This window comes from Suncus etruscus, chromosome 4 (genome assembly GCF_024139225.1).
Source record: "Suncus etruscus isolate mSunEtr1 chromosome 4, mSunEtr1.pri.cur, whole genome shotgun sequence".
Classification (NCBI taxonomy): domain Eukaryota; kingdom Metazoa; phylum Chordata; class Mammalia; order Eulipotyphla; family Soricidae; genus Suncus; species Suncus etruscus.
The window spans coordinates 45,192,446-45,208,240 of NC_064851.1; the positions used below are offsets into that span (position 1 = coordinate 45,192,446).

Sequence of the window (15,795 nt, forward strand, 5' to 3'; positions counted from 1 at the left end):
AAAAGCACCCCTAGGCACATTTAAGTCACAATAATGAAAACCACAGATATAGAACTGAAAGCAGCAAGGTCAAAGGCAATGGAGGCACATAACAAAATTCAATGAAATGAATGCCTCAACAAGAATACTTCACCCAGCCAAATTTTCATTAAAGTTGGAAGGAAGGATACACAGCTTCACAGATAAATAACAGTTCAGAAATTTTACAGACTCAAAACAAACCTTAAAAGAAGTATTTACGGATCTACTTGAAGGCAAGACAGATCCAACAAACACACCAAATGTCTACACAAAGATGGTACAAAATCCCATGACAATCATCTCTCTCGATATCAAAGGACCAAATGCACACTAGTTAAGAAACAATGGCAAAATGGGTCATAAAATTGAATCCAATCTTTTGCTGCCTGCAAGAAACACATCCAAATAGTCAGAACAAATATAGTCAGAGATTGGATTCAAAGACAATCATTCAAGCAAACAAATCCCTTAAAAAGTTTAGGGTTGACAGTTATACAGATGACACAGATTTTAGGTTTAAAAGGTTTTAAGAGAAAGAGGGCCCGGAGAGATAGCACAGCGATGTTTGCCTTGCAAGCAGCCGATCCAGGATCAAAGGTGGTTGGTTCGAATCCCGGTGTCCCATATGGTCCCCCGTGCCTGCCAGGAGCTATTTCTGAGCAGACAGCCAGGAGTGATCCCTGAGCACCGCCGGGTGTGGCCCAAAAACCAAAAACAAAAGAAAAAAAAAAAAAAGGTTTTAAGAGAAAGAGATGGACATTTCTTAATAATCAATAGGCATGTACACCAGGAAGAAATCCACCCATAAATATATATGCATCCAATGAAGGACCAGCAAAATACTTAAAACAATTAATTGCCAATAGATTTGAAGAAAGATATCAATAACAACACAATAATAGTGGGTTAAAGTCAACACAGAATTGTCACCACTTGGTAGGTTAACCAGGCTAAAACTTAAAAAGAATATACAGGCTCTGAAGGAAGAAATTGAAGAGTGGCTTAGCAGATATATAGATAGAGCTCTCTATACCCAGAGACCTGAATACACTTTCTTCTTCAATGCATATGGGACATTCTCAAAGACAGACCACATGTAAAGCCATAAAACATACCTCCATAAAATCAAAAGGATAGACATTGTATCAACTATCTTCTCAGATCATGATGCAATGAAATAGAAGTGAATTACAGGCACAGAGAAAAAAATTTAACATATGGAAATTAAAAAGCTTACTACTGAACAACAGTGAGACAGAGAGGAAATCAAAAAATTCTGAACATAAATGAAAATGAAGACACAAATTATCAGAATTTGTGGAACACAGCAAAAGTGGTATTAAGAAGAAAGTTTATAGCTCTGCAAGCATTCATCAGGAAGAAAGGGCCTACATAAATAACTAAATGGAACAGTTTAGAAAATTATCAACAAAAAGAGCTAAATATAGGCAGGCAGAAGGAAATAATAAAGCTTAGAGCAGAAATTAACGAACTGGAAACTCAAGAAACAATCCTGTATACAATTGTGCCTTAGAAAATCAAATATCTTGGTGTCAATGACCAATAATGACCAATAAATGACCAATAAAGAAAACAACTACAAAACACTACTTCAAAAAATAAAAGAGAACATAATGAAATGAATACATTTACTCTGCTCATAGATTACGAGTATTGACATAACTTAAATGGCACTACTTCCCAAAGCACTGTAAAGATTCAAATACAAGTCCTCTAAGGATACCCATGACATTTTTCAAAGAAGTGGATCAAACACTCCTGAAATTCATTAGGAACAAAACATCATCACCAATTTTAAATTGCACTACAAAGCAATCATCATTAAATCAACATGGTATTGGAGTAAAGACATACCCATAGATCAATGGAATAGACTTGAGTATTCTGAAACAGACTCCTAGACATACAATCAATTACTGTTTGATAAAGAGGAAAGAAATACAAAGTGGAGCAAGGAGAACCTCTTCAACAAATGGTATCAGTGTAACTGGTCAAAAACATGCAAAAAAGTGAACTCAGACCTCTTTTTAACACTACACACAAAGGTCAAATCAAAATGGATAAAAGACCTTGATAGCAGACATGAAACCAAAAGGTACATAGAGGAAAACTCAGGCAAAACACTCTAGGACATTGATAATGAAGTCATCTTTGAGGGTGAAACACCACTTGTGCAAGTGGAAGCAAAGAAAAGCATATGTGACTGCACTAAACTGAGAAGCTTCTGCACTTCAAAAGAAAACAGTGACTAGGATACAAAGGCTACCAAGGAATGGGAGAAACTATTTACTCAAAGACAGTGAATTAATATCAAAGATATACAAAGTACTGACAAACTTAACAAAAAAAAAATAAATCTGGGGCCGGGAAGGTGGCGCTAGAGGTAAGGTGTCTGCCTTGCAAGCGCTAGCATAGGATGGACTGAGGTTCGATATCCCCCCCCCCCCCCCCCCCCCCCCCCCCCGCATCCCATATGATCCACCCAAGCCAGGGGCAATTTCTGAGTGCACAGCCAGGAGTAACCCCCGAGCATCAAACGGGTGTGGCCCAAAAAACAAAAAAAAAAGAAATAAAAATCTAACTCCTTCCAAAAATGGGGAGAAGAAATTAACAGAATCAGATGACCAAACAACACATTAAAAATGTTACACATCACTAATTATCAATGAGATGCAAATCAAAACAATAATGAGGGCCGGAGGGATAGCATAGATGTAAGTCATTTGCCTTTCATGCAGAAGGTCATTGGTTCGAATCCTGTCATCCCATATGGTCCCCCGAGCCTGCCAGGAGCGATTTGTGAGCATGGAGCCAGGAGTAACTCCTGAGCACTGCTGGGTGTGACCCAAAAAAACAAAAAACAAACAAACAATAAAACAATAATGAGGTTCCAAGACATAGAAACGGCACAGTCCTCCATGACAACTACAAGAAACAAATCCCAGCCAGGACAGCCTTAATACGACAGGGTCACCATCAAGTCCCAGCTCCAGTACGACATGCTGACAACGAGGAAAATGGGAACAACTTGATCTAAGAGCAGGTTACCCTACCTTACCAGCTAATAATAAGACAAAATCAGAAGACCTGTCACCCTTTGGTAGATCCAAAAGCCAAGATCGAGATTTACAGATGACTGGCTGCTAGAACCATAACCAGATGGTATACACCGTGGGACCAATAAAAAAGCCCTAATCTAGGGTTTGAACTACGACCTGCACAACAACCATGAACCCCACTTCCAAAGGTCTAGCAGAGACAATCGTAAAGGAATCTGGCTTCTGGAAGCACAAAGAAAGATGCTATCCTAAGTGCCATCCTAGGCACAGTGCAAAGATCAAGACCACCAACCACAGAAGATGGATTAAAATGACAATGAGGGAACAGAACTACTCCTGATCCACAAAGACTGACGTCATCGTAAATCCCAATCCTGAACTTGTGCAGATACTGAGATCTCAGGACACAGAGGTTTGTTTGTACCACCCAGAACAGAACGGAAGTCTCCCAAACACGACAAAAGACCACCGGGAGAGTAAATGATCCTGAACAGAGTCTATAGTTGATCCCATGACAATATATTCCAAGGGCGGAGAAACCCATAACTCTTAGGCCAAGTGAATTCCTTTTCGAATGACCCCAACATTTACTGTGCCAGGGCAGGAGGAAAAAAAAAAAAAAGCGCAAAGCATTGTTTACTTATTATATACTATTTTGTACCTCCATTTATTATTATTACTATTATTTTTACTTACATAACTATTTTCTTGATTGATTTCTCTTTGTAGGTGTGGTTATTGAAGCTGTTGTCCCCAGATATTCCTAGTTTTTTCTCCCCTTTTCTTTTCTTTCTTTTGGGCTAAGCCATGTTTCTTATACCAGGACCATGGCGGTTTTTTCTTTTTTTTGTGTGTGTGTTTGTGTTGTTTTGCTTTGTTTTATTTGTTTGTTTGTTTTTTGTTTTTGTTTTTGTTTTGTGCATGTGTGGTGCTTACCATTATTGGTGGAGTCCTCACTGGATAATGGACACTTTTGTTTTGTTTTGTTTTGTTTTGTACTGATGGAATGTTTCATTTTTTTTTTCTCCAACGCCCCCCAAATCGATGATGAGAACCTCTAGAAGGACTCTGCCCACTTTTGGAGTATTAGACTTTTACCCCAGTTTACTACTTTTCTTCAGACCAAACCACGCAAACTTAATTAGCTAGGCCTACCTCCCAGTTAGAGGGGGAAAATAGGGAGACACCTAGACCAATCAGATGCAAGACTACTAGGTGATAGGATAGGTACATAGGGGACCACATATTCTAGCAGCCCTGGGGGTGAAGGAAGTGGATATGGGAGATATGACATAAACAGAGGTGAAGGGAAGACATTATGGTGATGGGAATCCCCCCTGATGTCATGTAAATATTTAACTAAAATATTATTGTCAACATGTAAACCACTATGATCAAAATAAAAAATTATATAAAAAAAAACAATAATGAGGTATCATCTCACACCATAGAGTCTGACAACACAAGAACAAAGAACTTTACCACAAAAAAAGTGTTTTGAGACAATTAATAAAGGGAAGGGGCACTCTATTAATAAATATAGTAGTGGAAAGATGGATGCATGACAATTAACAGTATTTTAAATCATGATACCTCAATAAGAAGGGGGGCCTAGCTTCTAGAAGATAACAAAAGCAAGTTTTTCCATGATCTAGGGAGAGGAAAGGCAAGAAATCTTATAAAGGCCACAAACAAATTTCATAACATCAGAAACTGACAAAACTATTATGGGGGGATGAGTAGGAAGCTCAGGAGACAAGGGCATGTACTCTGTATGTTAAAACCCAAGTTTGATTCCCAGTACCTCCTGTTCCCTACTGCCAGGTATAGTCCTGGAAATCACTGATCCCTGGCCTTGCAGGCTTTAAGCAGTTCTACATCCTCTGCCTAAATACATAATTATCCATCGTCAGCCTAAATACAGAACTATTCATCTTGGTTGGCCACAGGAGTAGACCCAGTGGTCCAAAGGCCCTCTAAAAACTAATAAGGAGGATCCTTCCCCCAAATTAAACAAAACAATCTATCTTGACCAACCTTCTATCGGGGGGATTAATACTCCTACTGCTATTCTCAGGGATCACATGTGGTGGGGATCAGGAGACCATATGTGGTACCAGTGATTAAACACAGATTGACCTGGTGCAAGGCAAGTGCCCTACCTACTATCATTCTGGCATTTATCTCGATCAATCTTAGTAATGTTATCTGGCCAAAAACTTAAGTTGCATCCCATTTAAACACTTTCTTATCCATAATAGAACCTTTGCTTCTAACACACTGCATATTACAAAGGCAATTCCCCAGCTATTAAGACTAAGTCTCACTATGTTTAATCACATAATCTTTAAAAGGCCTGCACAAAGCTACAGCTAATCTATTTCTGTACTGAACTATCCATTTCTTTCCAACTATTGGCAGATGTTTGAAACCAGGCTGCACAGATCTGAATCTTAAATGTCACATAAAAGCTGAATTACTTTTGGTAAAATCAACTCTTTTTCAGTGACTGTTTCCTCATTTTAAACATAAATTTTTCTCTTAAAATCCAAATGATTAAAAATCAAGGAGTTAAAAAAATTGTATCTTATATCTTGAGCTATAGAGGCACAATCATCACATATCAAAGGCAAATTAAAAAAAAAATTTTTTTTAAATTGACCTAAAAAGTTGGTTTGTTTTTTTTTTTTTTTTTTTTTTGGTTTTTGGGTCACACCCGGCAGCACTCAGGGTTTGCTCCTGGCTCTATGCTCAGAAATTGCTCCTGGCAGGCTCGGGAGACCATATGGAATATCGGGATTCGAACCACCGTCCTACCTCCATGCTATCTCTCCGGCCTCTAAAAAGTATTTTTTTTTAAATAAAGACCAGATCCACTTAGTATAGCTTAGAGGGCTATGCATGTTATGGACCAAACTTCTGGTCAAGCACATATTATGCATGTGCTCTACCACGTTAACTATATCCCAAGACCTAAAATATTAAAAAACATTTCTTCCAAGTTAAAAAGGGTTAAGTCCTATGAATAACTAATTCTACAACAATGTATAATTAAATAAATTAAAACATTTCCCACATTTCAACAGATTAAAATATTAATAAATAGTAATATTATGAAGGAAGGGTGTGCACTCTTACCTTGTTTGAGGAGAGTGCAAAGGCACAAAATTTGACAGAGCTACTAAAACTATGTCCCAAGAAAGAGTTGTTCTTGATTCCATAAACATTACCATTTTGGATCATTTCCCAGACCCTCTGTCTCCAGTTTTGATTATCTTGCATACAGAATATTTTATCTTATAATTGAATATCCTGTATACTTCTGGTTAAAGACAATATGCAAGACACCAAAACTTAATAACAAGTCCACATGATGCTGATAATTCTCAACATAAGCTAATGATTCAAATGCAGTTATTGGTCCCTAACCTGAAGTAATCCTACTTTTCTGAAGTATTTTACTAATACTCTACTATAGCAATGGATTCTTTTGTCCTACCTCTGTATCACTAGTTGTTAACATCCTTATCTCTTCCACTAGACTGTACACCAAGGTATATGATTATTCCTGTTGTCTTTCTTGCTTCCTACATTACAATACCTAAATGTTCAATTAATAAATGAATGTATGCGGGGCCAAAGAGATAGAACAGCGGTAGGGTGTTTACCTTGCACACGGCCAACCCAGAACAGACTGTGGTTCTTCCCAGTATCCCAAGCCTGCCAGGAATTGTTTCTAAGTGCATAGTCAAGAGTAACCCCTGAGCACTGCTGCGTACTCAAAAACAAAACAAAAGAAAATGAATGTATGAATAATAGCATCAAGTGGCTATTATCTAGAATACTGAAAAGATACATAAAGACTGTATTTACCTTATTTTTTTCATCTTGAATGATTTCTATTAGATGGTCTATATACCCTTCATCTATGCATTTTTGGCCTGCTAATTGAAAGAGGCCAAAATCTTCTTCTTTGAAGTCTTGCTCTTCTAGGATTTGCTAGTAAAAAAAAAACACACACACACACACACACAAAAACACACATATTTAGGCAAATAAAAATACAATAGCTAATTTAGAGAGGGGTTATCTGTTTAAATGCTAGATAAAGTCCACATCATCAATATGAATTCCCTAGGTCAAACTAGGCCAAATCCAACAAAGACTTTAGTGAAAGTTTGAAATCTACAGTAGGAAAAAAATCTATGATCAGTATTAAAATGTAAGTTTATTTACAAAAAAGGATGTCGTCTGAATAATCCAATCTGCCTACATGCTATTTACTTAAGGTACAAAGAGAAAAGGATTAAAGCAGATAGACAGTCTGAGTGACAGCGAGTGTAACTAAAAGTAATCTGTACATTCCTGTATTTTAAAGGAAACTTTATAAAAAGTAAACATTACTTACACATTTCTTTATTATGGACTGAAGTTCTTCCACAGCCATCCCCTGGTGTTTTCCTTAGTTTTATGCCTGGAGCTGGAATGAACTAACATAACACACACTTGTCAACTGTCACTGATAATCAAGTACATTCTGATTCTTAGTAAACAAAAAACAAACAAACTGGGTGTTTTAAAGCAGAGGTGTCATTACTACGACATACTACGATAGTAATATGTTAGCCTGCAAAAATAAAAACCCACTGGGGGAAAACTCAGGCTGCATTTTCTAAGTTTCCTGGGAGCTGATCAGATCATTTTGAAAGATTCATGAGCACTCCCAAAGATAGCTCGAACATGGCATAGAAGGTCTTTCAAAAGCCGAAATGTCCAAAGACCCTGAAATCAGTTCTAAGTAACCATCAGGTCTTTCAAATATCTGTAATGTCAAAAAACTAGGGTGCAACACAGCTCTCCCGGGGTGTGGCCTCACCCCAAAACCAAGGGGGCTAATGCGTGAGATGAGTGGGTGTCACCGCTTGGACAGGAAAGCAGATCCCCAAATGATAAATGCAGCTGGTGAAGCGACACAGGAGAGCCGGGCAGGTGAGGGTCCCCAAAGCTCTCTTGGGGTCCCCATGGAGGCTACATAGCAGCGTGCATGCACAGGCGGCATCCCCAGGAAGCCATTTCTCCCGATGGCAGCACGGCCTATAGGCAGTTCGGGGGCCACCACCGTGCCGAGGCTGGGAATCCGGCGTGGCGCACAGCCCTCCACTTAAGTGTCCGCCGCCCCGATTGCCGGGAGCAAGCGCCCACTTACCCGCCCGGCCGGCCGGCCACCTCGCCAGTCCCCGAGCTCTTCTCCACTTGCACTGGCCGCGCAGGCTCAAGCCCTGACCCCGCCCCCAGGAGACCACGCCCCCTCTGGGATCACGCCCTCACGCACGCACGAGGGGGCGGGGCCTCCAGACCTGACGCCCGAGCACGTCCCGGCGTCGTGACGTCACTGCCATGGCGGACGGCGTCCGGCCGCGGGCGCCTGGGCGCCGGAGACGAGGCCCGCGCGCCCCTCGGGACGCAGGTAGGAAGGACTCAGGGCCTCTTCTCTGCAGACCTCGAAGCTGAAGCCCCGTAGAATTCCAGGCGAAGGCGCGCGGGGCCCTCGCGGAGCTCCGGCTGCTCTTTCGGGTGTCCAGGGTCTCCTCAGCCAAGAAGGCTACAAGCATCCCCAGGCCGCCGTCCAGGCTTCTGGGCTCCGCATCCTTAAGCAAGAGCGCAGAGATTTTCCCAGAAGGCTTCGCGCCCACGTGGACGGGGCCGGAGCGGTAGCACAGCGGAGGGGCGCTTGCCTTGCACGCAACCGACCCAGGACGGACGGTGGTTCGAATCTCGGCCTCCCAGATGGTCCCCCTAGCCTGCCAGGAGCGATTTCTGAGTGCAGAGCCTGGAGTAACCTCTGAGCGCAGCCGGGTGTGGCCCAAAAACTAAATAAATAAGTAGAAAATGTTAAAAAGCTGGAAAAACTCCCTTTCTACCTCCCTTTCTCCTTCCTCTCTCTCCTTTCTCTTCCTCTCCCTCTTTCCCTCTCTCCCCCTCCCTATCCTTCTCTTCCTCTCTCTTTCTCCCTCCGTCCCTCTCTCTCTCCCCTTCTCCCTCTCTTCCTCTCCCTGTCATTCCTTTCTCTCCCTCTTTCTCCCTCTCCCCCTCCCTATCCTTCTCTTCCTCTCTCTCTCCCCTTCTCCCTCTCTTCCTTTCCCTGTCATTCCTTTCTCTCTCCCTTTCTCCCTCCCTGTCCCTCTCCTCTCCTCTCTCTCTCCTTCCCTCTCTCTCCTCCCTCTCTCTCCCTCTTTCCCTCTCCCTGTCACTCTTTTCTCTCTCCCTCTCCCTCCTTCTCCCTCTCCTCCTCCTCTCTTTTTTCCTCTCTCTCTTCCCTCTTCCTCCCTCTCTCTCCCACTTACTCCTTTCTTCTTCCCCTTCTCCCTCTCCCCCCTCTCCCTCTCACTCCCCCCCCCCTCTCTGTCTCTCTCTCCACTCTCTCCCTCTCCTTCACTATCTCTTTCTCGTCTCTCTCCACTCTCTCCCTCTCCTTCACTATCTCTTTCTCGTCTCTCTCCACTCTCTCCCTCTCCTTCACTATCTCTTTCTCGTCTCTCTCATGCCAAAAAAAGGGAAAAAAAAGTGGAAGGTGTCCAGGGCCGCGTCTTCCTGCTGCTTGGTCATTTTACAACTCAGCGCACACCCTGCGGCGGGAACCAGTGCCCAAGCACCAGGATCCTGGGGACCCTGACCTATCCGTTTTCCTAGAGTGCCCAGGAGGGCTAAACTTTGCAGTGGTGACAAAATGCAGTCCTGGGGCACCGGAGTAAAAGCATGGAGGTAGGGCGTTTGCTTAGCATGCAGAAGGACGGTGGTTTGAATCCCGGCATCCTATATGGTCGTGTCCGCCCCCCCCCCCCCTCCCCCAGACTGCTAGGAGTAATTTCTGAGCGTAGAGCCAGGAGGAACCCCTGAGCGCTGCCGGGTGTGACCCTCTCCCTCCAAAAATAAATGCAGTCCTGAAAGAGAAAACTTTGTAACCGCGAGAAAGTCGGGATTCTCACCGTCCCAAGGCAAGTTAGAGCTCCTTCCCATTCCATTTGATTTGCAGAAGTAGAAATACAATGCATAGGAAATAAGATTATATCGGTATAGGAATCCTTCCCGTCATCTACAGTGTTTTTTCTAAACTGGGCCTGCGATTTCTTTCTTTTTTAATTTGGATTGTAGGTACTACACAGACAAATGCCTTAAAACAAGAGGATGCTGCAGAAAGGTAAGCCTATTGCTTGGACAATCGCATTCCATTTGTCTAATGTTAATTGACCATTTAAATATATATTATTGGGGAGCACTGTAGTGTGCTTTGGAGATTTTGAGTGTAGGTCCTCAGCCTCTCACATGAAGAGCAGAGCATGCATTCTAGTCCTTTAAGCTCTCTCGCCAGTCCTTGAGCCATTTATAAAAAATATAGATGTATGGAGAGTCTGAACAGAACTGTGGAGGCCAGATGGCCTCAGCCTTGGTGGGCTAGGGGAACAAGGCATTGGTATGTGATGATATACTAGAGAATCAGTCCCTGAGCATAGAGTGACTAAAAAATAAAGGAAATGAAAGGAAGGAAGGAAGAAGGGAGGGAGGGAAGAAGGAAGGAAGGAAGAAGGAGGGAGGAAGGAAGGGAGGAAGGGAGGAAGGAAGGAAAGAAGGAAAGAAGGAAGGAAGGAAGGAAGGAAGGAAGGAAGGAAGGAAGGAAGGAAGGAAGGAAGGAAATCTTCGAGAGCCAAGCCAGAGCACAGATAATCTTAACCCAGAAGATGGAAAGGAATCATGATGAATTTCCAGACTAGACTATAGGCAAAAACTCGCATGGTCAATTATCAGCTCTCAGTCAGGGTAGAAGCTGATTCTACGTGCTAGTCTTGGCTAGAGGCCAGATTACCCTGTGACCCATCAGCTCCTTCACCATTTGGGTTCTATGTCAGTTGAAATCGGTGTTGCCCTGGTAACACTTGTAAACATTGGGGCAGAGACTCCTGGCAAGAAATTGCTAGAGAGAGACTTTCTGTTCCCTGCTACAAGTGCTCCAAGAATCTGCCTGCTCAGGCCAAAGAAAATGGATACTGTTAAAAAGGTCAGATTCGTGGAGTCATTAGAGGTACATGAGAAATTATTAGAAATGGAAAGAAAGGAAGAGGAAGAAGCAGCTTTGAATGAGTTTGCTCTGAACTTTGTTAAGAGAACCCTTGATTCTGTGATCTTGAATTTCTCCACAATGAAAAGGCCTACCATATACCCACAAAGGCTCACACATGGAGAATTCACAGAAGAAACTGGCTGTAATTATATTGATGATATGGTGAGGATATGGGAGCATGAAACCTGCTGGGTGCATTACACAGAATTCAAGGAGAAAAAAGATTTGGGCCACAGCTTCCTTTACATCTACTGTGTATACTGCAGCATCCCAACCGCTCAGGTGCCCGTCCCCCAAATCCAAACTGCAATGGACTTTACCATCAAGCTCAACAAAAACAAACCTCCAGAGGCACCCGTTGATATCTATTATAAAATGGATCACCAGTCATTAATTCAAAAACCAGGAACAATGCAATTTCAAGAAAAATGGATGAGGGAATTTCTTCTTGCAAAATATATTTTACTACAGTCAGTTCCCATGACAAGACATGCATCTGATTTGAAAAAAGTTCTATGACTGAATTAGAATTGTGTATTATAATAAAATAACTTCCTGTCAAACCACAGAAAGTTTATTGAATAATTAACTTTGACATAAGCATGCTGCATAAAACTATGGGTGTGATACCTTAACAAAATGTACAATTTGGGTAAGTCACACTATTATGTCGTCCTGTTCTTGCTTTAAGAAAACCAAATCAGACACTTTCCATTGGCTAGTAAATATTCAAATACCTTTAGAAAGACATCTGTAGGAGTAAACATTTTTGAAAAACAAGTGCTTTTCCTCCATATGTCCACATAAGTATGTGTGTATAAAAAGAATCCCCTGAAGGTACTCAGGGTTTGTATTTGCCTTTTGCTTAGGGGTCATTCCTGTAAGGGCTTCTAGGACCATATGTGATGCCTAAGACTGAAGCAGAGTCAGCCATGTGCAAAACAAGTCCTAGGCTTCCATTTGTCCTTTATATGTCAGAAATTTGAAGGAATTCTTTTGTTCCTTATATCTTGTACCTGTTTTCAGATTTATGGCTTCCTCATTTCTCCTAAGAAGGCAGGATTTATCTCTGGTTTTTATCTCTCTGAAACAAAATATTTCAAAAGTAAACAATGCAGAATACCCTTGTGTTTCTATGTTCATCATAGCACTATTAACAATAGCCAGAGTCTGGAAACAACCCAGGTGCCTGATAAATAAGTAACTAAAGAAACTGGTCCATCTACACAATGGAATGGAATGCAGTGGTTAGGAAAAATGAAGTCATGAAATTTGCTTATACATGGATGGATATGGAGAGTATTATGCTGAGTGAAATGAGTCAGGAAGGGAGAGGGATAGATATAGAATAATTTCACTTGTTTGTGACATAATAAGAAAAATAAAATATATTATGGTAATAATATCCAGAGACAATAGAAATGAGGACCAGTCCATAGTAGGAAGCTTGTCATAAATAGTGGATTAGTGCAGTTAAGGAAGAGAAGGGTCCATTATGACTATAATAGTTGGAACTAATTACTCTGGAAAAGAACTAGGTGCTGAAAGAAGTTAAAGTGATCAGCATGGTACCCCCTCATTAACAGTAATGCAAACCACAGTGTCTAACAGAGAAAAGAGAGAGAAAAGTAAAATGTCTGCCCCAGAGGGGCCGGAGAGATAGCATCAAGGTATGGCGTTTGCTTTGCATGCAGAAGGATGGTGGTTGAATCCCAGCATCAACTGAGCGCTGCAGGTGTGACCCAAAAACCAAAAAAAAAAAAAAAAAAGTTCTGCCCCAGAGTCAGGCAGTGGGAAGGAGAGGATGGGAAGGAAACCGGGAACTGCAGACATTGGTGGTGGGAAGTGTGTCCTGGTTGTATGACTGAAACTCAAATCATGAGCAATTTTGTAATTGCAATAATAAATATTAAATAAAGTAGTTAATAAAAAATGTATTAAACCATAAAAACCATAAAACAGGTTTCAACAATAGTTATAAAGACTATTAAAACTATATAACATCTACTAACATTTTATACAGTATTGATTTTGACCTTAATTTACTGTTTGGGCCAGGTAGATGGCACAGTGGTAGGGCATTTGTCTTGCGCACAGCCCATCCAGGACAGAAGATGGTTCAAATTCTGCCATCCCATATGGTCCCCCGTGCCTGCCAGGAGTTTCTGAGCACATAGCCAGGAGTAACCTCTGAATGATGCCAAGTGTGACCCAAAAACAAAACAAACAAAAATTATTTACTAAGTATAAGGTATATGAGATTTTTGCTAGGGTGTGGTATTGAACAGGGTAGATATGTATTTTCCGGCATATAAGACGACTTTTGAAACAAAAAAAAAGTCAACTGAAAATCGGGAGTCGTCTTATACGCCGAGTATATCCCGAAAAGTGTTTCAATATGCCACTAAACAAAAATTGTCTGAATATTGCCACAAAACGAATTTTCCAACTCGATCCTGCACCAATCACTGCCAGGCTGCTCGGACCACCTCTCTAACTCAGCCAATCCAAGCAGGCTTTTGATGCATGCAAATTAGACAATGTTCTGGACCCGAATCTACACTGTAAAAGCCTGCTCAGATTGGCCAGAGTCAGAGAGGAAGTCTATCACAGTATAACCTTTTGAACCTTTGCTGTGATTGGCTCACTGTGGTACATACAGTTGCAGCACAGGAACGTTCTGTCTGATACAGGTTTAGGCCTAAACCTCTGTTTTAACCTCAAAATTAGGGCGTCGTCTTATACGCGGGCAAATATGGTACATTTCCTGTCTTGTTGAACATTTGTCACAACTCCATAATTACAAACTATGATAAGAATTATAGAGAAAAAGACTAGTAGGAAGCAAGAATAATGACAAGATGCCAATAAGAATTTAGTTTAATTTGGGATTTTCCAAGAGTGAGTTTTCAGCAAAAATCTTCTCTGAGAAAGTAACAATTTAGCTGATACTTGAAAGCTAAGTACATACTAACCAGACTATGAGTAATACGGAGAGGGTTCCAATCAGTAATTTTTGTATGTACGAAGACCCTAAGGGGAGAAAAAACGTGGCCAGTTCAAATAAAAGATGTTATGGGGGCGGGTAACATTTCTCTGTAACAAAAGAAAGGCATCATTTATACAAGTCATCATGGAAAGTTTGATTTCTAAGTGCAAATATTCTAGAAAGGTTTCACCCAGTGGTGGAATTTAAATTTTATAAGGTTTTTGTTTGTTTGGTGGCACACCCAATTTTGTTCAGAATTTATTCCTGGTTCTTCACTTAGGGATCACTCCTGGCAGGGCTTGGGAATTATGTGAACCTAGTTGGCCGATGCAAGGCAAGTTCCCTCCCTGTTGTACTTCCCAGCCCCAACTTTTTTAAGTTTTAAAATGGACAGCTGAGGGCCCGGAGAGATAGCACAGTGATGTTTGCCTTGCAAGCAGCCGATCCAGGACCAAAGGTGGTTGGTTCGAATCCCAGTGTCCCATATGGTCCCCCGTGCCTGCCAGGAGCTATTTCTGAGCAGACAGCCAGGAGTCACCCCTGAGCACCGCCGGGTGTGGCCCAAAAACCAAAAAAAGAAAGAAAGAAATAAAATGGACAGCTGAAAACATGCACCCACAAAAGCCACAATATTAACAGTAATGCTTGGAATTCCTGGACCGTGCTACAACTTCCTTTTTGTTTAATTCTGTCATCCCCATAGGAACACCAGTCTAGACACCTGTGTGTTTCTGAAGCTACCTACCGTTCAGAAACAAGTAAAATTATGATCAACTAGCAACAAGAGCTTACTAAACCATATGACAATGACTTAATGACCTCATTGCGAGATATAATTTTTGCAAATTTTCTTGCTGTATTCTATTCCTTTTTCTTTTTTAATAATTTCCCTTCCTTTACCATAATATAATAGATTTGCTTTTGGGAAGCAAATGTATTATCAGCTATGTCAGCTATGCGATACATAATCTATAAATAAAGTAAATTAATAAAATAGATGAGGATGAATAGTGATCATCTAAGTACAGAGAAATTGAATAGATCTGAGATCTGCTTTGGAGACTTCCTGTGAAATAGGGTGTTTATGAACATGGCTTTAATACTTCAGGAGTTGGTAGTTAGTTAACATAATGGTGGTTATCTGATACTCTTTGCATTGTTGATCTAGTCATAAACATGAGATTGTATTTTTGTTTTTTGGGCCACACCCATTTGATGCTCAGGGGTTACTCCTGATTATGCGCTCAGAAATCGCTCCTGGCTTGGGGGGACCATATGGAACACCAGGGGATTGAACCACGGTCCGTCCTATGGTAGCGCTTGCAAGGCAGACACCTTACCTCTAGCGCCACCTCTCCGGCCCCATGAGATTGTATTTTATTCTGAGATTTATACTTGGAGGGATATGGGTAACAAGCAGATCATGCAGGATAGTGAAACAATTAAAAAAAAAATCAATGGAGAAAACCAACCAGTTGTTAAAGGAGTAATCCTTTTTAAGTTTAACAGCTGAAACAAAAGAGCAACATGTACATTCAATCCAGTTGTGTTTTCTTAAACCAGGAATTAAATAATTTTTCAGGGGCCAG

The 15,795-nt window shown here is 41.3% G+C and overlaps 2 protein-coding genes across 2 annotated transcripts in view; one reads left to right on the forward strand and one right to left on the reverse strand.

Moving 5' to 3' along the window:
- Nucleotides 1-7,592, reverse strand: part of GLMN (glomulin, FKBP associated protein) — a 53,246-nt gene extending 45,654 nt beyond the window's left edge. The window contains exons 1-2 of the mRNA XM_049772218.1: nt 7,510-7,592; nt 6,975-7,100 (exon numbers count right to left, since the gene is read on the reverse strand). Coding sequence (XP_049628175.1) covers nt 6,975-7,100; nt 7,510-7,548 — 165 coding nt within the window. The 5' untranslated portion in view covers nt 7,549-7,592. The remainder of the gene's footprint in view (nt 1-6,974; nt 7,101-7,509) is intronic.
- A 553-nt stretch (nt 7,593-8,145) lies between these two features.
- RPAP2 (RNA polymerase II associated protein 2) overlaps nt 8,146-15,795 on the forward strand; it is a 91,238-nt gene continuing 83,588 nt past the window's right edge. Inside the window, exons 1-3 of the mRNA XM_049772561.1 lie at nt 8,146-8,568; nt 8,631-8,812; nt 10,201-10,299. Coding sequence (XP_049628518.1) covers nt 8,146-8,568; nt 8,631-8,812; nt 10,201-10,299 — 704 coding nt within the window. The remainder of the gene's footprint in view (nt 8,569-8,630; nt 8,813-10,200; nt 10,300-15,795) is intronic.